At 35.8% G+C, this 24,448-nt stretch overlaps 1 protein-coding gene across 8 annotated transcripts in view; it reads left to right on the top strand.

Moving 5' to 3' along the window:
* KHDRBS2 (KH RNA binding domain containing, signal transduction associated 2) overlaps positions 1 to 24,448 on the top strand; it is a 678,514-nt gene that overhangs the window by 653,181 nt on the left and 885 nt on the right. For 5 of the 8 annotated variants that reach the window (XM_032154521.2, XM_058435364.1, XM_058435367.1 and 2 more), the window contains one exon: positions 4,640 to 4,702. In XM_032154521.2, coding sequence (XP_032010412.1) covers positions 4,640 to 4,685 — 46 coding nt within the window. In that variant the 3' untranslated portion in view covers positions 4,686 to 4,702. Of the gene's footprint in view, positions 1 to 4,639; positions 4,703 to 21,402; positions 22,714 to 24,448 lie in introns of those variants that run through there. The other 3 variants (XM_058435365.1, XM_032154531.2, XM_058435368.1) reach the window with 2 other exon arrangements.

Raw genomic sequence — 24,448 nt, forward strand, 5'->3', positions numbered from 1 at the left:
TCCTCAGGAGAAAACAAATCCAAAATAAACATGATTACAAAAGTCTTTATAAGCAGTGATTGAATAAGAACACATCTATAACAGTTTAATTCATATTGGGTGGCATAAAACAGCTGAAAATCTAATGAATTTCTGTTTTAGGAATGTTTCAAAAGTAGGCCATCACGTGCATGGTATATACGTCATCTCGAATACAACCGTAATTTTAATCAGTGATGTGCTGGCACCGGCGCATACAAGCTCATAGGATCCAAACACGTGCATCTCTTCTCAACTAAACTTCAATGACTTCATTTTGGTGGCTTGAAGTAGACCCTGGTGTGTCTACTTATACCATAGAAATTGGGGAATGTTACAAATCTGGACTTTTTAATTATTTTGCAGAGAGCCAGTTTACCAGCACATCACTGAGTTACATCCACATTTTAGAAGTAAAAAGAGACCCAATATAAATATATGTCTCTGTAATTAGGGATGTTACTTGCTGGGTAAATATTTAAAGAAGACACCGCTTAAGAGACACAGTATTTTGTTAGACTGCCTAGGCCCAAATCTTTTATTAGTTGTCACTTAACCTCTCTGTCCTTTTGTCTTCTTATCTTTAAAATGAGAACTGCATAGGATTTTTCTGATGATGAATGAGTTAATATACATGATGCACTCAAAACAGTGTCTGCCAGAGAAGGTTCTCAATAAGTATATTCTATTAGTAGCAACAAGAGATGAGGCCATATGGTTTTTACAATCTTCTCTTAAAAGACTGCCTAAATTCAGTGTTATTTTCCTTGTTGAGCTTTTATATCTGAGAAGCCCATACTCAATTTCCACAAGTTTTGTAGAGATCCGTTAAATGAAAGCACATCAAATCTCTTTGAAATGCATAAAGCGCTATGTAAATGAAAGGTGGAATAATTATGTTAAAGGCATCATCTTGAATTTTGTTTATACTGCATCTCTGAAATGAGCATCAGATTTCTCTCTAGGCATTTACTGCTCCTACAGAAACAAACACAGATGGTGCCCAAACTTCCTACTGAATACTTTGAGGCAATGGCGTTTATCAAAATACCTCCGGTCACTAAACGTACAAAAACTTCAAACAAACTCCACATCTCAGTGTCAGGCCAACATGGTTATTTAGGCAAATAAGCCTTTCTTTGATAATTCAGGGATTTTCTGATGTGTGAAATGGACTACTTCAACAAATAAAAAATTTTACATGTGGGCTAAGTTTTATAAAATAGGATATTAACATAGCAATTTCTTTTAGAGAAAAATAAATTAGTTTGTCTTCTGTGATGAGCATTTCTAGCCAAATTAAAAGTAATTTTTTGGTTGTGCATGGACACGTTCCCTTTTCCCATTGACCTTCTGGTCACGTAAAGCAGAAAAAATATATGTCTTAAAAATACGTATTTAGGCAAGGCACATTGGCTCACGCCTGTTATCCCAATGCTTTGGAAGACCAAGGTGGGTGGATCACCTGAGGTCAGGAGTTCAAGACCAGCCTGACGAACATGGTGAAACCCTGTCTCTACTAAAAATACAAAAAAATTAGCTGGATGTGGTGGCGCATGCCTGTAATCCCAGCTACTTGGGAGGCTGAGGCAGGAGTATCACTTAAACTAGGAGGTGGAGGTTGCAGGGAGCCGAGATTGCACCACTGCACTCCAGCCTGGGTGACAGTGCAAAACTCCACCTCAAGAAATAAACAAATAAATGTGTGTGTGTGTGTTTGTGTGTGTGTGTGTGTGTGTATGTATTTAAACGTTCTAAGAACCTAGTCTTTGGAATACAGACCTTCCTATTCCACAGGATAGTCCTGGGATTTCTATAACCTAAACTCTCCTTATTGGGTTTTGTGTTGTTTCTGGGCATGTTTGCCTTTGAATCCACTTTTTGCCCTTTCTCTGGCTCGGTTAGCAGGAGGGAGATCTGACCCCTGAGGTTTCGTTTCCCAGAGAGCCGTCTCAGCTAGCTTGCAACTGGCTTCTGCCAGTGGGGATTGGGGGTAAGTACCCTGGCAGGAGCCTATGAGATTGAGAAAAAGGTAGAAGTCAGGTTATTTTCCCAACATTCACTTTGCCTCCTGCGCCTTCCCCAGCAGCAGCTGCATCTTTTCCCCACTCTGCCTCTCACGACTCAAGTTTGCCAGTTCCAGTTCCCAGCAGGTAATCCAAGGCTCCTGTGTTAGTTATAGAAGCATCTTCTTGCTCTGTCCTGTGTCCCTCCAGCCTAGGGTTAGTTACGACTTGCTCCTGTTACTAATTTCTGAGTTGAGCAACTCAGAGAAGAAATGGGTAATGAAAGAGACAAGAAGTGAGCCTTTTCTCTATTGGTTTCTTGTCTCTTTCATTACCCATTTCTTGCTGTAACTAAGCCCCTGCATTATAGTCCTTTAACTACTCCGACGGAACCCTATTTTCCTAATTGAACCCTGATTGACCCAAGGTCTGACACAGGCCACTTGCCCATACTGGATTCTTGAGCAAACAACAGAAGTGCTGTTCTCTCTCCCGTATCCATCCTGCAGATCCCAGAGATTTCTGAACACTAGCAATCATGGTTCCCTTTACAGCTCTCCTCCTCTAGTTAAATGATGATTCTACCTTGAGTCTGCACCATATTCCTGAGATGTTGGCAGAAAGTATTTTTCTATGTTTCTGCTAACATTAGTGTCACAAGACACTCAAAAATTATACTCGATTATTAACTTTCTTCAGGCCACATCCCTCGAATTCACTGCAAGGAACTGATTTATAGGTGGTTGGTCTATCAAATGTTAGCGCCCTTTCTAGTAGGTCACAAAGAATGACAGGGTCTCCAGATCTATTTCCACATATGAGAATAGCAGGACTGAAGTATGGACCTGTTAGTTATATCATTCTAAACTTCTATTCGTTATGCCTTTTTTTTTTTTTTTTTTTTTTTGAGGAAGGAAATTTGGGCCACAAAGCAACTTTGTATCTTAAAAGCTTAAATTAATCCTGTAAATATATTCTTAATCCAAAGCTGCCAAACTAGGGTTGTGTGTTCCATGAATTTGTTAAACTTATTTTGGATTCTGAATGTTGAAACATGCGATCTTGCTGAGTTTCTAAAAATAATATCTTATAAATTTGTTCACCATTTTTCTGTATACCCATCCTATTACACTGCTCCTTCTTTCCCAAATGATCTTTTTTATTTTACTTTCTTTTGCTGTGTTATAAATTCTAAGCCAAGTAACTATCCTTGCAGGAGTATTCTCTGAACTCTCCCAGTCACTGTCTGGGAAGCATTGCTTTGTAGCCTCAATTCGTGCCGCCATAGAGCGTTTTATGAAATGGTACATTTACCTCTCTCTCTCTCTCTCTCAGTTTCATATTAGACTTGAAGTTCCATAAAGGAAGGACTGTTTTATCTTTGCATTCTTAGGGTCCACTAACTTCCTTGGCACCTAGAAATCATTCAAATAGTGTTTGTTAAGCTCATTCTGAACAACACTGAAAGTTCCAAGGCCTCTCATGTGGGACAAATTTTAGTATTAGGATCTTCAAATAGAAGGTTTTTATTTTTAAATAGTTTAGAACTAGGAATATTTACTAACAAACATATAACAGACTTGTTATTTCAGAAGATGCCTAGTGTTTATACCCTGTCCACAGGAGTAGTTATATCTTTGTTGAACGACATTGATACATAAGGTAAACAGGCACTTGAGAGGAGCAGAGGCACTTTAACAAGTTTAGGACAAGGCTTTTCAGCTCCTTATCTTGTTTACCTTATTTTTCACTAGAAATTGCATCCTCTCTCTGTGTTTGTCTTCCTAAATTTAAGCCCTTATTTTCAGCGTCCATCTAAATATATTCTCACTGACTCCACCATCAATTAAGTAAATGCCATGTCTCTAACTCATTTCCTTTAAAAAGGATGAGCTCAGCCATGCTCTGTTTGTTCCATTTATAGTAGCTCTCTTTGCACATTTTGGTCCCTTGCCTCCGGTGTCATTTCTCGTGCATCTGTTTATTCTACCCAATTAGACTCAGAGCTTTGCAGTCAAAGGTACTTTTTCTTTTATATCTCCTCACAGCATGTTCACAACAGAGGCTTGTAAACTAAATGTCTTCTAGATTTCACCAATCTGTGCTGGTATGTTTAGTTCCTTGAAAATGAACACACTGATGTGCTCACTCTGTGCCCGTGGCTACATCCATGGGCATTTTGGTCACCCACACAGGACACAGCTCTGGGTGGTTCCTTTATTCCAGACCAGGGATTCTGGGAGCTAGGCTATGGAGCACAGGGTGTTCAAGTCCCCTTTGCCACTTTTCTTTGAATCAAGTAATATCCCTAACCTGGCTCTTTCCAGGGACTCACTATTGCCCTTCTAGTAGTTCCCATCATTAATAATTTGTTATCTGTCAAATAACCTTTTCATTTCCTTCATAGCACTTGGGATAATTTGTAACTATATACACATGTAAAATATGTATAGAATAAGCACATAAAGTGAATAAGTTTAAATTATATATAAATATGTAAATTATATAGTAAACATAGATGCATATATATGTATAAGTAATACATACAAAAATCACATCATACATATGAGCGTACATATGTGTTTCATGTTTTCATCTTCTTTTTTTCTCCACAGATTTTCTTCATCTCAACTCGCCTCACCACTGCAGATCCAAGCCTGACACAGAGCCTAACAGAAGTAGGTATCATAAACGTTTGTTAAATAAATAAAAGGTGAATGAATGTATCTACGACAGTGAAGATTTCTTTCCAATTATTAATTATATCAGATCTTAAGTTTTACTGAACAAAAAGCGTAGAGAGGAGAGAACTAGAAACAGGGAAAAACAAAAGGGCCAATTTTCTTCTCTCCACTCCAAAATTTCATAGGTTTATAATCTGTCTTATCCTAGAAAGGGGCTCCCAGATTTCTCAGTTTGTTTTTACCTGGAGAAGGGAAACGGGAAGTCAAGAAAATCTCTGCTGTCCACTGTTGGTGCTACCCACAAATAAAATCTATGCATATTACAATTAAAAAGCTAATGATTTCCAAGTAGTATAGCAAAAAAACGAATTGGGCATTCCTATATCTACTGTTACAACCTCCTACTTCTTTTTTTTTTTTTTTTTTCTTGAGACGGAGTCTTGCTCTGTCGCCCAGGCTGGAGTGCAGTGGCACAACCTCGGCTCACTGCAAGCTCCACCTCCCGGGTTCACGCCATTCTCCTGCCTCAGCCTCTCCCAGTAGCTGGGACTACAGGCGCCCGCCACCACGCCCGGCTAATTTTTTGTATTTTTAGTAGAGACGGGGTTTCACCATGGTCTCGATCTTCTGACCTCGTGATCTGCCTGCCTCGGCCTCCCAAAGTGCTGGGATTATAAGCGTGAGCCACCGCGCCCGGCCTACAACCTCCCACTTCTTTACCAGTACAATCTGGATATCTTTAGAACATACTTATAGCATATGCACTTATTCCTGCTAAATAAAAAATTCTGATGACTAAACAACAAGAGTGGAACATAATTACAGGAGTAAGTACTGACTGTGGTGATTAATGACAGGGATTGTGAGCCAGAAGGCTTGGTTTCAAGTCCTGGCTCCACAATTTTCTAGCTGTGAGATTATGGACAAGATATGTAATCTTACTTTGCCTCTGTTTTTTCATTTGTAAAATGAACATCATAATAGTTCAGGCCGAGAAGACCTAATCCAAAGTCCAAAATTCTACAAAATCTGAAACTTTTTGAGCACCATATAATGACAAGAGGAAAGTTTCACACCTGGCCTCGTGTGACGAGTTGCAGTCAAAATGTAGGTGCAAAACACATAGTTTATTCAGCATCCCCAAGAGGAAAATAAAATTACTTTCAGTCTATGTATATAAGATGTACATAAAACATAAATAAATTTCACGTTTAGACTTGGGTTCCATCCCCAAGATATCTCATTATGTAGCAAGTATCTATTATAGCAAATATTCCAAAATCTAAAAAGAAATTGAAATCCAAAACACCTCTGCTCCCATGCATTTCCAATAAGGAATGCTCACCCTGTCCCTAAGTCATAGGCTTTGTTTTAGCATTAAACCAGTTAGAGCACCTGAAGCCCTTAGAATAATGTCTAGCACATAGGAAACACTCAATAAATGTTTATCAATCATATTCTTATTATTTGTATTATTATTTCTGTCACCATCTCCACATTAAGACAGCTTTACTTCTAATACAGAATGGTTGAATTTCCATTAAGACTAAGCAAGGAAAACAGAGAGAATGTACACATTGGAAATAGTAAGAAGGAAAAGGGAACATAGCCAGAGATGCCTTAGAAATGTAAAACAGCATGGTAGAAAGTCAGGATTCTCAGATATTGTTATGTCCTGTTAATAAAGTTTTTCTTTTTAACTCTTACCCCCAATAAAAAACTTTTCCTCATACATCTTCTAGACACCTAATGATGATAATTACTCTTATTTTATCTTCTTTGGTCTAAAAAATTCAGAGAACAACTGATTACAATGTACTTTTTAGTACCCCCAGCCTGGCTAAGGAATTTTAATTGGTTTAACTCTATGATTTTCAAATGTGTTCATTCAAGGGCTATTCATAGTCCCCATAGTTGTTTAGATCCTTGGCCTAATTTAAAAAAAAAAAAGGCATTAAGTTTTTCATGTATCTGACTGTATGGCATAAGACAATAACATCGTTAATCCTTAAAAAGAGAGACCTTTCCCATCTGACTGTGCTTATTCACTTATTTTTTATGAATTTATGTTTGTATTTCAGTTAACAAATATTTAGTTAGATTCTACTATGTGCCAGCACTGCACTAGATATCTGATTAAAAGAAAAAAAAAACATATTTTTAAAAAAAGCAGTGAACAAGGCATGACAGACAAAGAATTTCCTTGCATGAAGCCTAGAGTATAGACAGAGTTTGGAGCAATAAACAAAACACGTAATATTTAAGTTACAAACTGAAATCATTGTTATGCCAAAAATAAATGGAAAGCAGGAGAGAAAATAATGGGGACGAGAGGTGGGGAGGTTGAGGGAAATGTTAGGCCAGTTACATAAGGCATCTCTGACGAAGTGACATTTAAGCAACACCTGAAGGAAGAAAAGGAACCAGTCACTCAAATTGCTGGAAGAGCTGCATAATGCAGGCAGAAAGAATAGCAGTGCAGAGGCCCTGCTATGGAAAAGACATGCACGAGTCATTGAGCCTGTAGCTGGACACTGGTGAGCAACTGGGGCTTGGAGGGAGAATTACAGGTCTGAAGATGCAGGGTTTTTCTAATTTGGATATTCTCAGGGTGGAACAGGGTACTCTTACAAGGTATTTAAGCAAAGAGCTAGCATGATCTCTACACGTTTCAAAAGATAACCCTTGTTGCTGTATGAAGAACCTATGGAAAGGAGATATGAGTAAAATAAGAAGACAACCTAGCAGAACATTAGAGTAATCCAAACAAGAGATATATGTAGCTTAGCCTTGAGTGTTGGTTATGTGGCTATCAACAACTGGAGATGAGAGACAATTAGGAGGTAGAAATGACAGAATTTTGTGATGGTTTGGATTGGAAATGGAGGAATTATGTATGATCCTTAAGTTTCTGCCTCAAGTCTTACATGATAGTTCTATTTACTAAGAAAGAAAAATTGTTGAAGTACCAGTTCCATCTTCATTAGGTTAATTTCATGATATTTATGTGACACCCCAGTGGAGATGATAAATAGGCATTTGATTATACTGATTTATACTGATGTGAAGCTGTTATATAAATGAGCCAAAGATGGCCTCTGCGTATTGGCCCCAGGTTGTTACTTCCTCAATATAGGCTGACACCCAATAGCCCAAAAGCCCACCAGGGGATTAAATCAAATGTTTACACATGCATTTATTTTTAAAATAGGCTACATACGCAGATTTTTAGCCATTTAAAATCTGGCTGTTTTGCATATCCCACAAAACTTCACCCCACATCTGCTAGCAGTAGATAAATCCCATGGGTCATAAAGACCCAAGCCACTACTGCCTTTTGGAGCTCTTTGACACAGACTCCCCACCATGCCACTGAGCAACATTGCCTTAACACATAAGCCTCCTCTCTCCTAGGAGTTCCCTTGCACTCCTTCCCTTCTGAGTGGTGACCCTGACCCTTAGCTACTAGACAGACTCCTGCTGTGAAGGACTTCCCCCACGTGAGAAACTGTCAAAGCAGCCCCCAGTAAAGCTACTGCCACCTTGTGGTCATATTTTTTTCCCCTTGATCAACCACAAAATCCCCTACAAAAGCTCAGAAAGATATACCCCTGAGATGTCTATCTGGATGGAAATAATTAGCATAGGGATGGAAATATTTAGCATAGAGATGAAATTAAGGCCAAAAGAATCAATGATACTACTTCAGGAAGAGTGCTTAAAAATAAGTTAAGAAGGCCCCACTAAACCTGATGTGTTACAAAATTTGAGATCCAGTAAAGACGAAAAAATACAAATATTACCAATTGGTCAATTTCTATTCATATTTTACTCAGGCCACACGTTGGCTTCTTTGAGATAAAACTGTCTCCTTCCCTCCCCAATCAGGATGGTTAGAATGACAGCCTTGTTTTCTGTTTCTATGACTTTTCTGTATAATTGCTTTGCCACATATTATTGAAAGTCTCTGATTGTCTGTCTTCATATGGTGCTGTCCTTGGAGGCAGAACGTGTGTTCATCTCTAAATTCCAGGAATCTAGCACAGCACCTGACACACAGGGCAAAATAAATATTTTCTGAATGAATGGGCAATCTGAACATATAAGAATGGCTGTGGAAAAGGCTCATGATGATAATGCAGTGATAGAGGACTTCAAATGACTGGGGAAGGTTAGGATACTTTTCATTTTCATGATGATGGTATTACTATCCATTCTTTCTTCTCAATGTGAAGTTAGATTCTAGGCTTATCTAAACAAAGACATTAGGATATTGAACTTACATGTATTGTACCACAGGAATAATATAGGGAGAAAATGAAACAATATAAAAATATCTCAAGCAATTAGCAAGGCACCTAGTTCCATAAAAACTCAAGATGGCATAACTGAGGGCTAGTTTAAATTTTATCTCATAATATTATTATATTAATTTGGTTTTGCTTTCTTAAATTTAAAATAAAAGAAAAAATAGGATTTTAGGTCAACTTACAAAGATCTGAATCTGAGATGATTTTCTATTCCTAATTAGAACCCCCCTTTGTGATATCAGTGCTGTTATTTTTTTACTTTTATTTAAGGGAGCAAGGCTGGTCCAAGCATGTTATGACCTAGGTCATTGCTTCCACCTATTTTTTACCAAGATACTTGTTCATAGTTCATAATCTGGCCATTGAAAACCAAAACTAACTAATATTGTGAAGTCTGTGACCTCTACATCATGGCATTTACTGATTAAGGTAGAATAAGAGTTAATAAGTACTTCATAGCAAAAATAAATAGCTGGAATGCATAAAAGATCATGGAGGCTAATGGAGTGATATAAACACACCCACAAAAGATCTCTGGAAAAATGATGGTATCCTCTACTTCTTTAGCTATGAAACAAAGTTGGTTGCAATACATGTCATACGTTAAATGAAAACTTTTTGTATAAAATATAATCAGCAATTTTTTGAATATTGATTATGAGAAGCACCTGATTTCAGAATTTAGAAACCAAGTGCATCTTATAATCTATTTTATAATCCTGTGCATCACAAGTAATAACTGAACAGGATTCATATGTATGGCAGGGAGGAATGGTTAACAAACACTGGAGTTCTGTATCATGTTATGTAATTATCTATATAATTATAGATAATTATAGATAATTACACATTAGCTTACATAAACACCATGTTTTATTGACTTGTCGATACCTGTTTTTGAAAATACTGACTAGGGTTGGTCCCTCCTTTGAAATATAAAACAAGTAATATTATAAACCTAAGTATGAAAACCCTCACACACTAATTTGTTATTATTGCTCTCAGTAAACATTTTCAGAATGATTTACCATCTATAAAATACTTTTGCCATCATTTTTCATTGATCTTATTTTATCCTCAGAATCATAAGAGTAAAGGTTGTAAAGACGATAAAGATCAATTGCATATTTAAATTTGTAGCATATTAGCCAGGCACAGTGGCTCAAACCTCTAATCCCAACAGTTTGGGAGGCCGAGGCGGGTGGATCACCTGAGGTCAGGAGTTCAAGACCAGTCTGGCCAATATGGTGAAACCCCATCTCTACAAACATACAAAAATTAGCCGGGCATGATGGTGGGTGTCTGTAATCCCAACTACTTGGGAAGCTGAGAAGGGAGAATTACTTGAACCCCGGAGGAGAAGTTTCCAGTGAGCCAAGATCACGCCACTGCACTCCAGCCTGGGCAACTGAGCGAGACTCAGTCTCAAAAAATAAATAAATAAATAAAATTGTAGCATATGTATTCATTTTCTGCTTGTTCTTTCCTAATAAAAAGTTAGATACAAAAGAGCTCAAATGTATAATAAACTTTTCTGGTTGCATACATAGATGAGTGAAATATGTTTTTCTGGGAGGTAAAGATGATATGGGAACTGAGGAACCCCAAGGACTTTTCTGAAAATATGTGAAAGCCAAATTACAAAGGCTATGTTCTTCACAACTTTATAAGTTCAAGAAACCAGGATAATCATTTTCTTAATAATGGACAAATGACTAACATGTATTGACATGTGTCTCCATAATTACCAAATGCTGTTTTTTTTTGCATGCTCCAAATAATGATGTTTCTGTATTTTTTTAACTGACAAAAAGCAACACAGAAGAAAAGAAAGCAGTTGTCCTAGGAGGAAAAGACATATACTGTGAAATATGGCCCTGAAAGCATCTGCCTGCTCCTCTGGATCTGGGAGCCAAGGGATCTGGACACAAATTGTGTTAAGAGACTTGTTACTCTGGGAGCTTAGTGTTCATTGTAGAAAACAATACCTCTGTTTATAGCAGTGTGTGCTCATTTACATAACATTCCTATAACTAAAAATAGCCAGAAGGAAAGATTGCCACTATGTGGAAGTATTAATGTTTTCTAGCTGAGCCACAGGAATTGTCCAAGATCACACCATAGAGTGACTGAACACAGTTCTAAGTACTTTATATGGACTGACTCATTTAATCCTTTCAAAACCTTATGAATAGGTATTAGGTTATCTCGATTTTACAAATAAAAGGACTGAGACTCAGAGATTAAATAACTTGCCACAGTTATACAACTGGTAAATGATAAGATGGATACAAGCACAGGAAACTGTCCAAGGAACAAAAATATATGTGTTTACTAAAAGGAATATGAGTGATGCTGCCATACCACCATCCATACCACCATCACAATCATCGGCCTAACTGTTATGGTTCTACTTAAGGTAGATATTGAGGATGTTATTAAAGGTTATATTTTTAAAAAGTGATTCATTGTCAAATGTATTGGAAACATGATGTTAAAGATTTCTTTCTTGACAAATGTCTCTAAGCCTTTAATGTGTTATTATGCTCCGTAGGTCTTTCAGAGATGTATCTGACCAACACATTTAACTACCAATTTCTTCTCCACCAACTTCCACACACAGTTACATATTTTGGGGATAGCATTCAAGGAAACACTTTGAAAATACTAACCTGAAATATCCTTAGGTTATCCATCTGCTATTTCAAAGCTCCAAGGACTACTCAAATACCATTTTCTTTTTTTTTTTGGCTGCCAAAGTATTTTTTTGTTGTTGTTTTATGTTTTTATTTTTTAAATTTGTTTTTTAGGTTCAAGTGTACATGTCCGGGTTTCTTATGTAGGTACACGCATCTCACAAGAGTTTGTTGTACAGATTTTTTTTAAATCACTTGGGTGCTAAGCCTAGTACCCAATAGTTAGTTTTTTGATCGGCTTCCTTCTCCCATTCCCCACCCTCTGATAGGCCCCAATGTGTGTTTTTCCCATTCTATGTGTCCATGCATTCTCATTATTTAGCTACCACTTATAAGTGAGAACATGCGATATTTCATTTTCTGTTTCTGCATTAGTTTGCTAAGTATGGTGGCTTCCAGCTCCATCGATATTCCTTCATAGGACAGGATCTCATTTTTTTTATGGCTGCATAGTATTCTATGGCATATATGTTCCACATTTTCTTTATTCAATTTTTCATTGATGGGCATTTAGGTTGATTCTATGTCTTTGCTATTGTGAATAGTGCTGCAAAGAATGTTGGCACGCATGTGTCTTTATGGTAGAATAATTTTTATTCTTTTGAGTATATACCCAGTAATGAGATTGCTGGGTTGAACAGTAATTCTGTTTTTAGCTCTTCGAGGAATCGCCACACTGCTTCACTGCTTTCCACAGTGGTTGAGCTAATTTACACTCCCACAAGTAGTATATAAGTATTCCCTTTTCTCCACAACCTTGCCAGTACCTGCTATTTTTTGACTTTTTAATAATAGCCATCCTGACTAGTATAAGATGGTATCTCTTTATTATTTTGATTTGCACTTCTCTAATGATTAGTGATACTGAGCTTTCCTTCATATGCTTGTTGGCCACATGTATGTCTTCTTTAGAAAAGTGTCTGTTCATGTCTTCTGCCTACTTTTTAATGGGGTTGCTTTTGTTTCTTGTAAATTTGCTTAAAGTTCCTTGTAATTTCTGGATATCAGACCTTTGTCAGATGCATAATTTGTAAATACTTTCTCCCATTCTGTAGGTTGTGTTTACTCTGTTGATAGTTTCTTTTGCTGTACAGAAGCTCTTAAGTTTAATTAGATTCCATTTGTCAATTTTTGCTTTTATTACTATTGCTTTTAGGGTCTTTTTCATGAAATATTTGCCAATTTCTATGTTCACAATGATATTGCCTAAGTTGTCTTCCAGGGTTTTTATAATTCAGGGTTTTACGTTTAAGTGTTTAATCCATTGTTAGTTGATTTTTTTTAACATGGTGTAAGAAAGGGGTCCAGTTTCAATCATCTGCATATGTCTAGCCAGTTATCCCAGCACCATTTTTGAATCAGGATTCCTTTCCCCATTGCTTGTTTTTGTTGGCTTTGTCAAAGAATAGATGGTTGTAGGTGTGTGGCCTTATTTCTGGTCTCTCTATTCTGTGCCGTTGGTCTGTGTGTCTGCTTTCATACCAGAACCATGCTGTTTTGGTTACTATAGCCCTGTAGTATAGTTTGAAGTCAGGTAACACGATGCCTCCAGCTTTGTTCTTTTTGTTTATGATTGCCTTGGCTATTTGGGCTCTTTTTTGGTTCCATATAAATTTTAAAATAATGTTACTAGTCGTGTGAAGAATGTCATTGGTAGTTTGATAGGAATAGCATTGAATCTGTAAATTGCTTTTGGCAATATGACCATTTTAATGATATTGAATCTTCCTATCCATGAGCATGGAATGTTTTTTCATTTGTTTGTGTCATTTCTGATTTCTTTGAGTAGCATTTTGTAGAGATCTTTCACCTCCCTAGTGAGCTGTATTCCTAGGTATTTTATTCTTTTTGTGGCTGTTATGAATGGGATTGTGTTCTTGATTTGGCTTTGGCATGGCTGCTGTTAGGGTGTATAGGAATTGATTTTTGTACATTGATTTCATATCTTAAAACTTTGCTGAAGTTGTTTTTCAGATCAAGGAGATTTGGGGCTGAAGCTATGGGGTTTTCTAGAGGTAGAATTATGTTGTCTGCAAACAGGGATAGTTTGACTTCCTCTCCTCCTATTTGGATGCTCTTTATTTCTTTCTCTTGCCTGATTGCTCTCGCCAGGGTTTCCAATACTGTGTTGAATAGGAGTGGTGAGAGAGTTTGTATCCTTGTCTTATGCCTGTTTTCAAAGGGAATGCTTCCAGCTTTTGCCCATTCTGTATGATGTCGGCTGTGGGTTTGTCATAGATGGCTCTTGTTATTCTGAGGTATGTTCATTCAATACCTAGTTTATTGAGAGTTTTTAACATGAAAGTTTGCTAAATTTTATCATAAAAAATTTCCTTTCTCATTCCCAGAAGAAATTTTTCATTTCAAATCTTTTTGAAATTTTGTATATACAGAATTTGCTTGATATTTCTGATATAAGCTATAACTAGGGAAATAAAACTATACAGTGTGTGTATATGTATATACATATTCTGATATGAACATATATATCAGAATATATATGTATACATGCACACATCAGTATTTACACACTCAAGCCCTCTTTTAAGTGGCCAGCTTTGTGAGCCATGCATCTCCCAAATAATTTTTAAATGTCATTTTTGGCATTGGATTTAAAAACCACATTTTAAGTATTTTCACAATGGTTTTATCCTTTCAGGGTGGAAAACATTTCTTTAAAGAACCAAAACTATTTGGGACAAGTAGGAATTTAGACTATAAAGTAATAAAATGTATTTTCTTATGAGACATATATTGATTCTTAGAACAGTTCCAAAAGTGGATTAGAACATATTTGTTGGAACATGATGGCATTATTTATATAGGCACATAGGCTCATGACATGCCTGCTTTGTGGAATTAAGTGCAACTTATAATTTTTATTTAAAATTTCTTCTTCTTTTTTTTTTTTTTTTTTGAGGTGGAGTCTCACTCTATCACTCAGGCTGGAGTACACTGGTGTGATCTCAGCTCACTGCAACCTCTGCCTCCCAGGGTCAAGCCATCCTCCCACCTCAGCCTCCCCAGTAGCTGGGACCACAGGCACACTCCACCATGCCAAGCTAACCTTTTTTTTTCGTTTGTTTAATATACAGACAGAGTTTCAGCTTGTTGCCCAGGCTTGTCTTGAACTCCTGGGCTCAAGCAATCCGCCTGCCTTGGACTCCGAAAGTGCTGGGATTATAGGTGTGAGCCACAGCGCCTGTCCTAAAAATTATTCTTAGTACATTAAGTGAAGAGTTATGTATTTCAGTGTATTCAAGTAAATAATTTAAATATGTCAAATTATCAGGTATAAGACAAAGGTAATAGGGGATATAATGGCAAATAAAAAAGTGAATGCCTTATCTTCCAGGTATTTAAGGTAAAAATAAAAAATAAAAAATTTCACTATACAAAACAAAGAAAACAGAAATTTTTCTGTTACAGAAATAGGGAATAGGAAGTGGGATTATATTCTGTTTTAGTTTGAGGTGTCCCTCATGGTATGTCATCAAAACTCTAGAGCTCCGTAGACATGTTAATAGTATAATTAGAAAGGGAATCTCAGGCCGCATACAAACAAGCTACCTCATCTCCCCAAATCTCAGTTCCCACATCTCTAAAATTGTAGAATTGAGAGGACTAAATGTGACAAAACAAAGAATGTACTTAATCCAATTTCCAGTACTGCCCTAATTGAATGATAATAATTTATTTCATAACTAGAATTTAAATATCATGATGTTTCAATTCGTGAAAGCATGGCTTGGCCTCTGTCTCTATCTTCACATAGAACTTTTAATATTATTTCTATCAGCCCTTTAACCAATGTCTACTAAACATATTGTAAGTACAGACCGCTATACCAGAGACTAGGGATACAAAGATGAAACAGATCAGTTGTGTTTTCAAAGAGCTTACGGTTGACCAGAGAAATGAAGCTCATAACATGTTATGATACCAGTGAGAGAAATAGCTAAGAAAGATACACATGAAAAGCTACAGATTCTTACAGAGTAAGAGGCTAATTCTGACAAGGTTATATGCTAAGGGATGATGAAATGAAGAATTGGAGAGTACCTCGAGTGGAAATGTTTAAAAAGAGATGTTTTAACAGGAAGAAAGAATGGAGACCCAAAAGTACAGAGTATTTTCAGGGACCTGCAATTAGTTCAGTTGGGTTACAGTTTCAAGTTGCTTAAAGAAAGTCAAGATTAGAGTGTAGACTTCAGACAGATTTGTGAGGTCTGAAATACTGAGTGAACAGAAATGTGCTTTATTTAATAGGCAATGGTGAGCCAGTGAAAGCTTTTGAATATGAGAGTGGCATGCTAACTCCTGTATTTTAGAAAGCCTAACCTAAAAGCACCCCATAGTGTGTGTTGCAGAGAGAAAATATTGGAAGCAACAGACCAGTACAGAAGTTATTGAAGTAATCCATAGGAAAATGGAGGTGCATCTCTGACAACGGAGGTAAGAGCTTAATGGTGATTGAAAACTGGGAAGGCAGAGCACTTCTTCGGAGGTTGTGTTCCCATAGCATGCACAAGAATATAACTTAGATTTTATGCTTTTGTGGGGGTGGTTTTGAGCATGCTAACAGATAACCAAGTAGAGGTTTCAGATCAATTGAAGGAGGAATAAAGAGGAGTTTGTCTAAGACAGTGGCAACAAAACTGAAAGACTTTGTAAGTCTGAAGTTCAAATCGCCAATTCATCTGTCTTCTGCCTTTGAATGCCATCTTTCTTTACTGTTTGCTACTTGGCCACGTCCAAAATTTCTTACCTGATCTCTGGTATGTCTATTCAAGAAAGGTTTTCATCACATCGTTTCTATTCTGTGATATTGAGGATGAATGGATCCAGTTCAGCTAGCAAAGAAAAAGAAGTGCTCTGCCTTTTACAGGGCTGTTGGTCATTCTCAGGATAAGAGAGTAACTCCTTTTGGGTCAGCAACTATCTATTGTGTTGACTCCAACCTTCTTAAGCCAGACAGTTATGAGTAACAATGATGGGTACTTAGAGAACAGTGAAAATCCAGACTCACTAAGCATTTAATAGCCTTGTGTGGTATACAAGAGAGTAGGACTTTAAGTGACCAGTGGAATGTTTTTGTATTTGAATTGGTCTTAGGTGTTGGGTTAGACACTGTAAAATGAAAATTTATTCAAGTCATAGAATCTCTTATAGTCAGTGTCTTAAATAACTGAATAATTACTTTCCTACTATATGAATGACTGAAAGATTATTCTACGGCATTTTACTTTATGTATATTTAAACTTTTTATGGAAATACTTAGACCTACACTAAACTACAGAGGTATAGTATAATGTATACCATGTACCCTTTACTCTGCTTCAATAATTATCAATATTATGACAAATGCTGCCAAGTTTTTTTTATTATTTCTCATACTTTTTATCTAATATTTTAAAGCAAATATCAAACTTGTTATTTGAAAATTATTCAGTATGCATCTCTAACTGATAACTATTTTGACCTTTCTCATACCACAGATTCTTACTATCATCTATTATGCATTTCACCAATTGTGCCAAAAATGCCCATTTACAGTTAGTTTGTTCAAATCAAAATCCAAACAAGGTCCACACATCACCTTTGGTTACTATGTCTGTACATATTATGGTTTGATTATTTTGTTATTATATCTATAACAGTCCCCTCTTGTTTTTTCTGGACATTTATTTATCAGAAAAACACTTTGTGTTTTATAACCAGGTTGTCACACCATTTTCTACTTCTAAAGCAATATCATAACTATCATAACTCATTCAACATTTAACTACTGTATAATGAACAATTACTATGTACAGGATAGTGTACTACTAGGTGCTGAGTGTGATTCAAAGATGTCTGTAAATCATGGTCCTTACCCCCCAAGACTTTACCATCTGAGGAAAAGGAAAAATAAAAATGCACAAATAAAATGACAACAACATGACAGCAGAACTTAAGTAGTATAGGGACTATCATTTCAAAAGCAGAAGTATGGTTTGGAAGATGAGGGGTGGCCATTTTGGAAGAGTTAGCATGTGAGATGCATGAGTTACAGTGACCAGCAATTCAAGAGGAAGTTGGATTGGGAGAAGGGTAAAAAGAGAAAGCTCGATCTGTGATAGAAAAATGTTCATTCTATAGATTTTAAGAGGGAAAAAGAAATATTAGAGGTGTGGAAAGTAAGAAATATATTCAAGAAATTATAAGTAAAATAATTCAGCAGAAGCAGAATATTTATGAAAGAGATACGCCTAAAAGATAAGTAGAGGACAGCTTTGGGACAATATTGAATGGCAAGCTAAAAAGCTTGAACATTGTCCTTTAGAGCAGGCAGCCACTAAGCTATATTCATTTTTCCATATATGGGAGATGTAGGACATTATGTAAACATAGATATTTAATTAGTAAGCAAAATGCATCAGCTCATTTCGTAAGGGAACTTAAAAAACTGTTTATGTATTCCAATAGGCAATCATTTTCAAATATTTACAGCAAATTCACAAGATAATTTAATGTTTTATTTTGCCCAACAGCTAGATGCTCCACTTAGAGGAATGCAAACAAATTGGAGCTGATTTAACCAGCACCTACTGTATAGCAGCTGAGAGACCTTCATAAAGCAAGGATTAGTTGTTTGTAGCACATTAAGACAACAACAACAACTCAACACATTTAACATAGGAGAGACAGAAGATAACTCTATTAAAGATAGATACATTAGCTCTGCAAACCTCAAACTCTAAACTTTTCATCTATTATAAAAATACGGTGAAGTCTATAATATAATGTTTTTCTGCTTATCAGCTATAATTATATATGTTGAACTATAAATTCTCTCTTTACCAGAATAATGCTAATTGATTTTTACTATTAAAAGACCCTCAAATGACAGCTGAATTATCAAAGTCATCAAAGAAAGTATATGTTGAACTTAATGTAGCTTTATTGGTTAGTGTTTTCTTCTTGGATGTTTATTCAACAAACAGTGATCTAGATATTCTATGTCACATAGGTTTTTTAATATTTTTGAGTGTCCATGCGTATACCAGCCTTTGTGCTAGGCCTTTTGAAGAAATAAAATTGTGCATGAGATGTGGTCCTAGTATTTCAAAGGCTTGTATCCTAGTACAGATGATTGACACATGCATATAGAAGTAAAATTATAGGCAGGTTTGAAATAGAGGTGTAAGATTGAATTAGGTTAGGATTTTTCAACAGCAACACTACTGACATTTTGAATCAGATACTTCTTAGTGGTGGAGAGCCATCGTATATATTGTGGAATATTTAGCAGCATCTCTGACCTCTATCCATTAGATGCCAATAGCATCTGCCCCGTTGTGACAACCAAAAACGTCTCCAGACATTGCCAAATGTCCCCTGGGAGTTGAGTGCAAAATCACATGCAGTATTGAGCCACCAGATTAGATGGCAAGTCCTACATACATTTTGTTAATGAAAACAACTTCCATTTGAGGAATCAAGGAAAGTCCATAAAGGTATGAGGACTAATATGAATGGTCTGAGAAGAGGAGAGCATTTCAACAACAGAGAAGGTGGCCAAACTCCAGATGGGGAGACAAATTAAGTTTAAATTATGTTCAGGAGTCACAGAATTCAATATTTTAGAGGTGATTAGTAAATAAAACCTGGTACAGTAAATAGAAATCAAATTCTGGAGGTTCTTGAAAGTAAAGAGGATGTTTCTCATTTTGCAGAGATGTCATCTGAACATGTAAATGAAATGAATAAAGCATCATTTTCAAAATGTTATAATGGCAGTTGTGAGAAGAATGATTTGACCATACAAAAAAGTTCATTTTAGGTGGTGTGGGATTCCATTAGAAACATAATTTGAAAGAAACTGGGGAATATTGTGGACTATGTATTTCCCAGCATAGGATAAGAAAGGAAGACAAGTGAAAAAGTTAACTCTATAATTTTCTTCTATGTTTGATCTTGGAAATTGTTGTTGAGATTGATTTCTTGTAATACAGTTGATACCTGATGCTAGACCTGTTTGAAAGATGTGCTCAGATTCTCTGGGACTCCATAAAGTGAAAAGTTGTAACTGATGAATTAGAATAGTAAAGGAAAAGATGATATCATTCTCACTAATAAATCTCCAGTGACCTAGAAACTATGAATATAGGCTTTTTAATAATGATTTTTATTCGACAAGTTTTGAAAGTTTGTTTGTGTGGTGGGAACCTCAACATGGATAGTAGGTATGTAAAGAACACCTTTTTTGTTCCAGGCCTTGAGATTTAAGTTGAATTATCTTGTTGAAGGAAAACAATTATTAAAAAGCCTAGATTTATTCATTCATTTCAGTTTATCTTCATTTCCCCCTTTGCAACATGAAACATTAAGGCAGGACAAAATTCAATTTCAGGTGATATGCAACCATAATACTAGAACCCCTGAGAAGCCCCTAAATGTGCACTTAAGTGAATTTACACTCGGTCAGTAACTATACTGCTCATTCCCACTGAAAAGATGTATTATCTCTTTGAACACTAAATCCTCTCATGTGCAGACATTATGGTTTTAAAATTAGGGAGAAAAAGAAGCAACTGACAGAAACAGACCAGTCATCCCTTTTATCTTCACGTCTTCTCCCATTCTTGCCCAAGTCATTCTGACTTGGATATGAGAAAAGGGCATTTTCTGAAATCATAGAGACCTTCTATTCTTTGTTTACCAGTGGGCTGGTATACTTATTTTAGAAATTCTTAAACTGCATTTTTAAAATGATGACTATATTTAGTAGTCATCAAAAACTTAAAATGTACTTTTTGAAAAATGCTGATGCAATGAAGTAATGAGTTTAATTGGATAGTAAGAAATGAAAACCTAGGAAAATTGATGGAGAAAATTTCATCTCAAGCACAGGAATTTTGATTTTGTTAAAAAAAGAAAACTAGTTTCATAAGCAAGAAATTACCCATGGTGGAAAATTACAAGAAAGCTTCTTTTTTTGGCAGTTAGCTATAAAATAGATAATAATTGGAAGGAACTTAAATAAAGTGAGAGAAGTTAAGAGGCTGCTGCAATAAGCCAGATGTTGTTCATTTATCAAAAGCAATTTTTAAGTATCCACAGTATTAATGACACTTTATTAGATACAAATTAATGCTTACTTGAACTAGGGCAGTGACTACAGAAATGGAAATTATCCTATTGAATATTAATACGCTGATTAAATCAGCTCTGAGCCCATTTTTTTCTTGAGACCTTTATGCCTACATTTACAGATTTTACATATTTGAAACTGCTCTGCAGTTTATAGATGCTTTCCTAAAATAAATTGAATCAAAAATCATGAGGAGAAATTAGCTAATAGTTACAGATCAACTGTTTGTCAGTCTCTACCAAGATGGCAATTTTCGGAGTTAAACAACACCGGTGTCTCTTAGGACGGGGAAAGACAGTGGAGCGCAATGCAACACCACAGGTTTTGTCAAAGGCTCTACTTTTGTCAGTCACCAGAGAATTGAAATCCATCCCAGTCCAGTAAGAATGCTTTTAGTCAGTTGTGTGCATGTTCATTAAAAGAAATGAATGAAACCAAATGGCTACCATTATTGATTATTTCTGCCCTTGTGGCTTTAGACTGGAAGTGGTTTCCAAGGGTCCCAAAAGCCATTTCCAACTTTTTTTTTTTTTTTTTAATTTGATCTGCAGCGTTGTGGACACAAGTCATTCTAGCCACATCTGATCTGTCTGACCAGGCCACTGGGAGTGATCGTCGATGAACAAAGGAACTGCATTTGAAAGCCTTTTTAAATCCTTCTATATAATTTTAAGTTTATATTGAACTAAATAAAAAACAAAAACAATTTTAGTCCCAACTCTGACTTAGACTTAAAGCATAGCTCAGTGTGAAATCTAAAAATGTGGTTAATAAATGACATCTCTGTCATTGTCCCAGTTTATCAACATAATGTTCACCACTTAGAATTTTTAAAGTAATATTAATTACAGGATTAATTACAATGGCATGCTATTTTGGCACTTTATAAAACTTAAATGATATAAATGAGTATTATGTAAGTCCTTTTTGCGAGGACTTCTGAAAGATTTAAACATAATCAGTGAACATATGGATCTATTTTCAACACTTGAGTAATGTAACGGTATCTTAATCTATATATTAATACATACTCTTTTAATAACGAATTGCCCTTGGGCTCCAGTGTTTGTTTACTCATTCTTATATTTGGCAAACATGTGTGGATACGTCTATTATGTGTTAAGTGCAGTACAAGGGACTGGGCACATGAGGATGTGCAAGACAGAGTTCCCCATTTTTAAGGAGTTGGTGTTCTCATAAAGGAGAAAAAATTAAAATGGCACATGCAGAAAAATAGAAAAAGTGCTACTGTAGATATGAGCACTTAGGAGAATACCTAAGCCAGATTGCAGATTTTGTATTTTAATGTTGTTTTTTCTTTTTCCAGTAAATTTAAAATTCTGACAATAATCTTAGAAATTACCTATAAAAATGGTAGTGTGAACATGTGGCATCTGTAAATTGTTCAATATCCTCATAGTGTGTAAAGGGCCTGTAGGGATCTATAGCAACAATTATTTTTAAAATAAGTTCATCAAATACTTCCCATATTTTGACATTCTTATGAGATCTTTTGAAGCCCTCCACATTTCATATTTGGAGAGTATCTTTCTGAGTCAAAATTATTGTATTTTCCCCCTCTGTTTCTCTATTTTTCTCTAAACAAGTAAGTTTGGAAACAGTTCTTTTCTTTGGCTGGTAAATACAATTTATCTGCTTTTGGAAGAAAAATAAGAAACACTAAAATACCTGTGGTGAATTTTCTGCTTCTGTAAATGGGTCACACTTTGTCAAATTCTGAATATATTAAGCCTTTGTGGAGTTCTGTTATTCTCAAATACTAGGTTGCTGCACTGGATATCAAAGGGTAATTTATTTTGTTATAAGTAGGCTTTTACTCAGTTCTTTTTTTAACATCAAAACATGAATACTACAAAAAAGGTAACTGAGAGATAAATTAGAATTTTTAAGCAAAGAGAATATTAATTTTCATTTATATTTGTGTAATTGCACACTGCTCTTCATGTATGGGAAAACTATTATTGTGACCTGAGATCTGTAGGATATCTGCTTTGTTAATTTTCCTGTGGCAGCGATGAATTTGAGGTGAACCACCCCTGAGATAATGTGCAGTGACCCTGCCAGAAGAAATAGCTTCAACCAACAGAGTGATGAAAATTAACCATCTTCATAGGGATTGACCTAAAGCATAGGCGACAACAGAATTACATATAAACAAAAGTAGAAAATATATGTAATCAAGAATATGCCATTCACAATCAATTGCCTAAAAGTTTTAAATTTCATATGAAGTTTTACTTTTTGATTTCTAAATTATTTTTCACAGTTGTTTATGCTGTAATCTTATTTGTTAGGATGAACTAATGTATTCTACTAAATTTCTCAACCAAGATAATAAAATATGATCTGGCACATTCTAATTCATGAAGTATTTTTATTCTAGTAAAACGCCTAGTACAATGCATGAAGTATAAACGCTCCTTAAGTGTTTTCTTCCTCCTTTACTGCACTGGTATTTATCATGATAAATTATTTGAGTTTGCTAAATTCTCATACTAGGACTTTAAAGTATCACATATCACTTTCTTCTAAAGATCATTTCATATCCAAATAACATTTAGGTATATCAAAATTTATTTTGACCACAAGTTTCTATTGGCCAAACTCATAATACTTGGTGCCAATCCTTTCACATAGTCCTATCTTCTTTCAAGAAATGTTCATAATGATGAGAAAACAGTAGCAGAAGCAATGTTAAACGAAAGGATAAAGGGCATGTAAGTGGACACTAGTACCTTCATCTAGGAACCAACTTTTACCTTCCTCTCTGTTTATGTTTATTCTCATGTCTCTTTCAAAATCTACATTTACATCTCAAAAGAGTTTCACAGATAGTCTTTGAACCAGTTATCAGTTGGATGCTCTTGTGGATTGATTTATAGTTTTCCTCTCTCCTCTAGTGTTGATGAAATGACCATTCTTAAGGAAAAGCCACTGGAGACAAACTCAGAATCCAGACTCATATTCAGATGATTTGTGTTTTCCCCATAATCACCCTCCTAGATTCAGGTTCCCATTGCCCCACACTCAGGTTGTTTAACAAAATAACTAACTTACGTCTCCACCTCCAATCCCCTTTCCATCTGATTGATCTACAGACAGAAAGCTTTAGGAGAATTTCTGCCTTATTCTTGCACCCAGCTTAAAAATTCAAATGACCTCCTGTTTCTATCAAGTCGGAATTCTCTGGTTGACATTCAAGACACAATACTAACTCGTCTCTGAATACCACTGCTATAATTACTTGTCACAATTCAACAGATAGCCCTTTACACAAACACTCACAAAGACATATTTGATATTTAGACTTAGTTCAGCCACTACTTCTTTGAAAATATTTTCTAACCCTTCCCCCTTGCTCCTGAAGTGGGTTAGGTATTCCCCTCCCAAAGTACCTCCAGCAAACTTACTAGAAAATGTAACACACTGTATTGTCTTTTTTTTTTTTTTTTTGGCTTATTCATCTGTGTCCCCTATAAAGATATAAGTTTCCTAAGGGCAGAAGAAAACTATTTGTCTTTATAGCTCCAATATCTAACATTATGTTAGCATGTAAGCGGTGCTCATAAACTGTTT

Source organism: Hylobates moloch, unplaced genomic scaffold (genome assembly GCF_009828535.3).
Source record: "Hylobates moloch isolate HMO894 unplaced genomic scaffold, HMol_V3 SCAFFOLD_2, whole genome shotgun sequence".
Lineage (NCBI taxonomy): Eukaryota > Metazoa > Chordata > Mammalia > Primates > Hylobatidae > Hylobates > Hylobates moloch.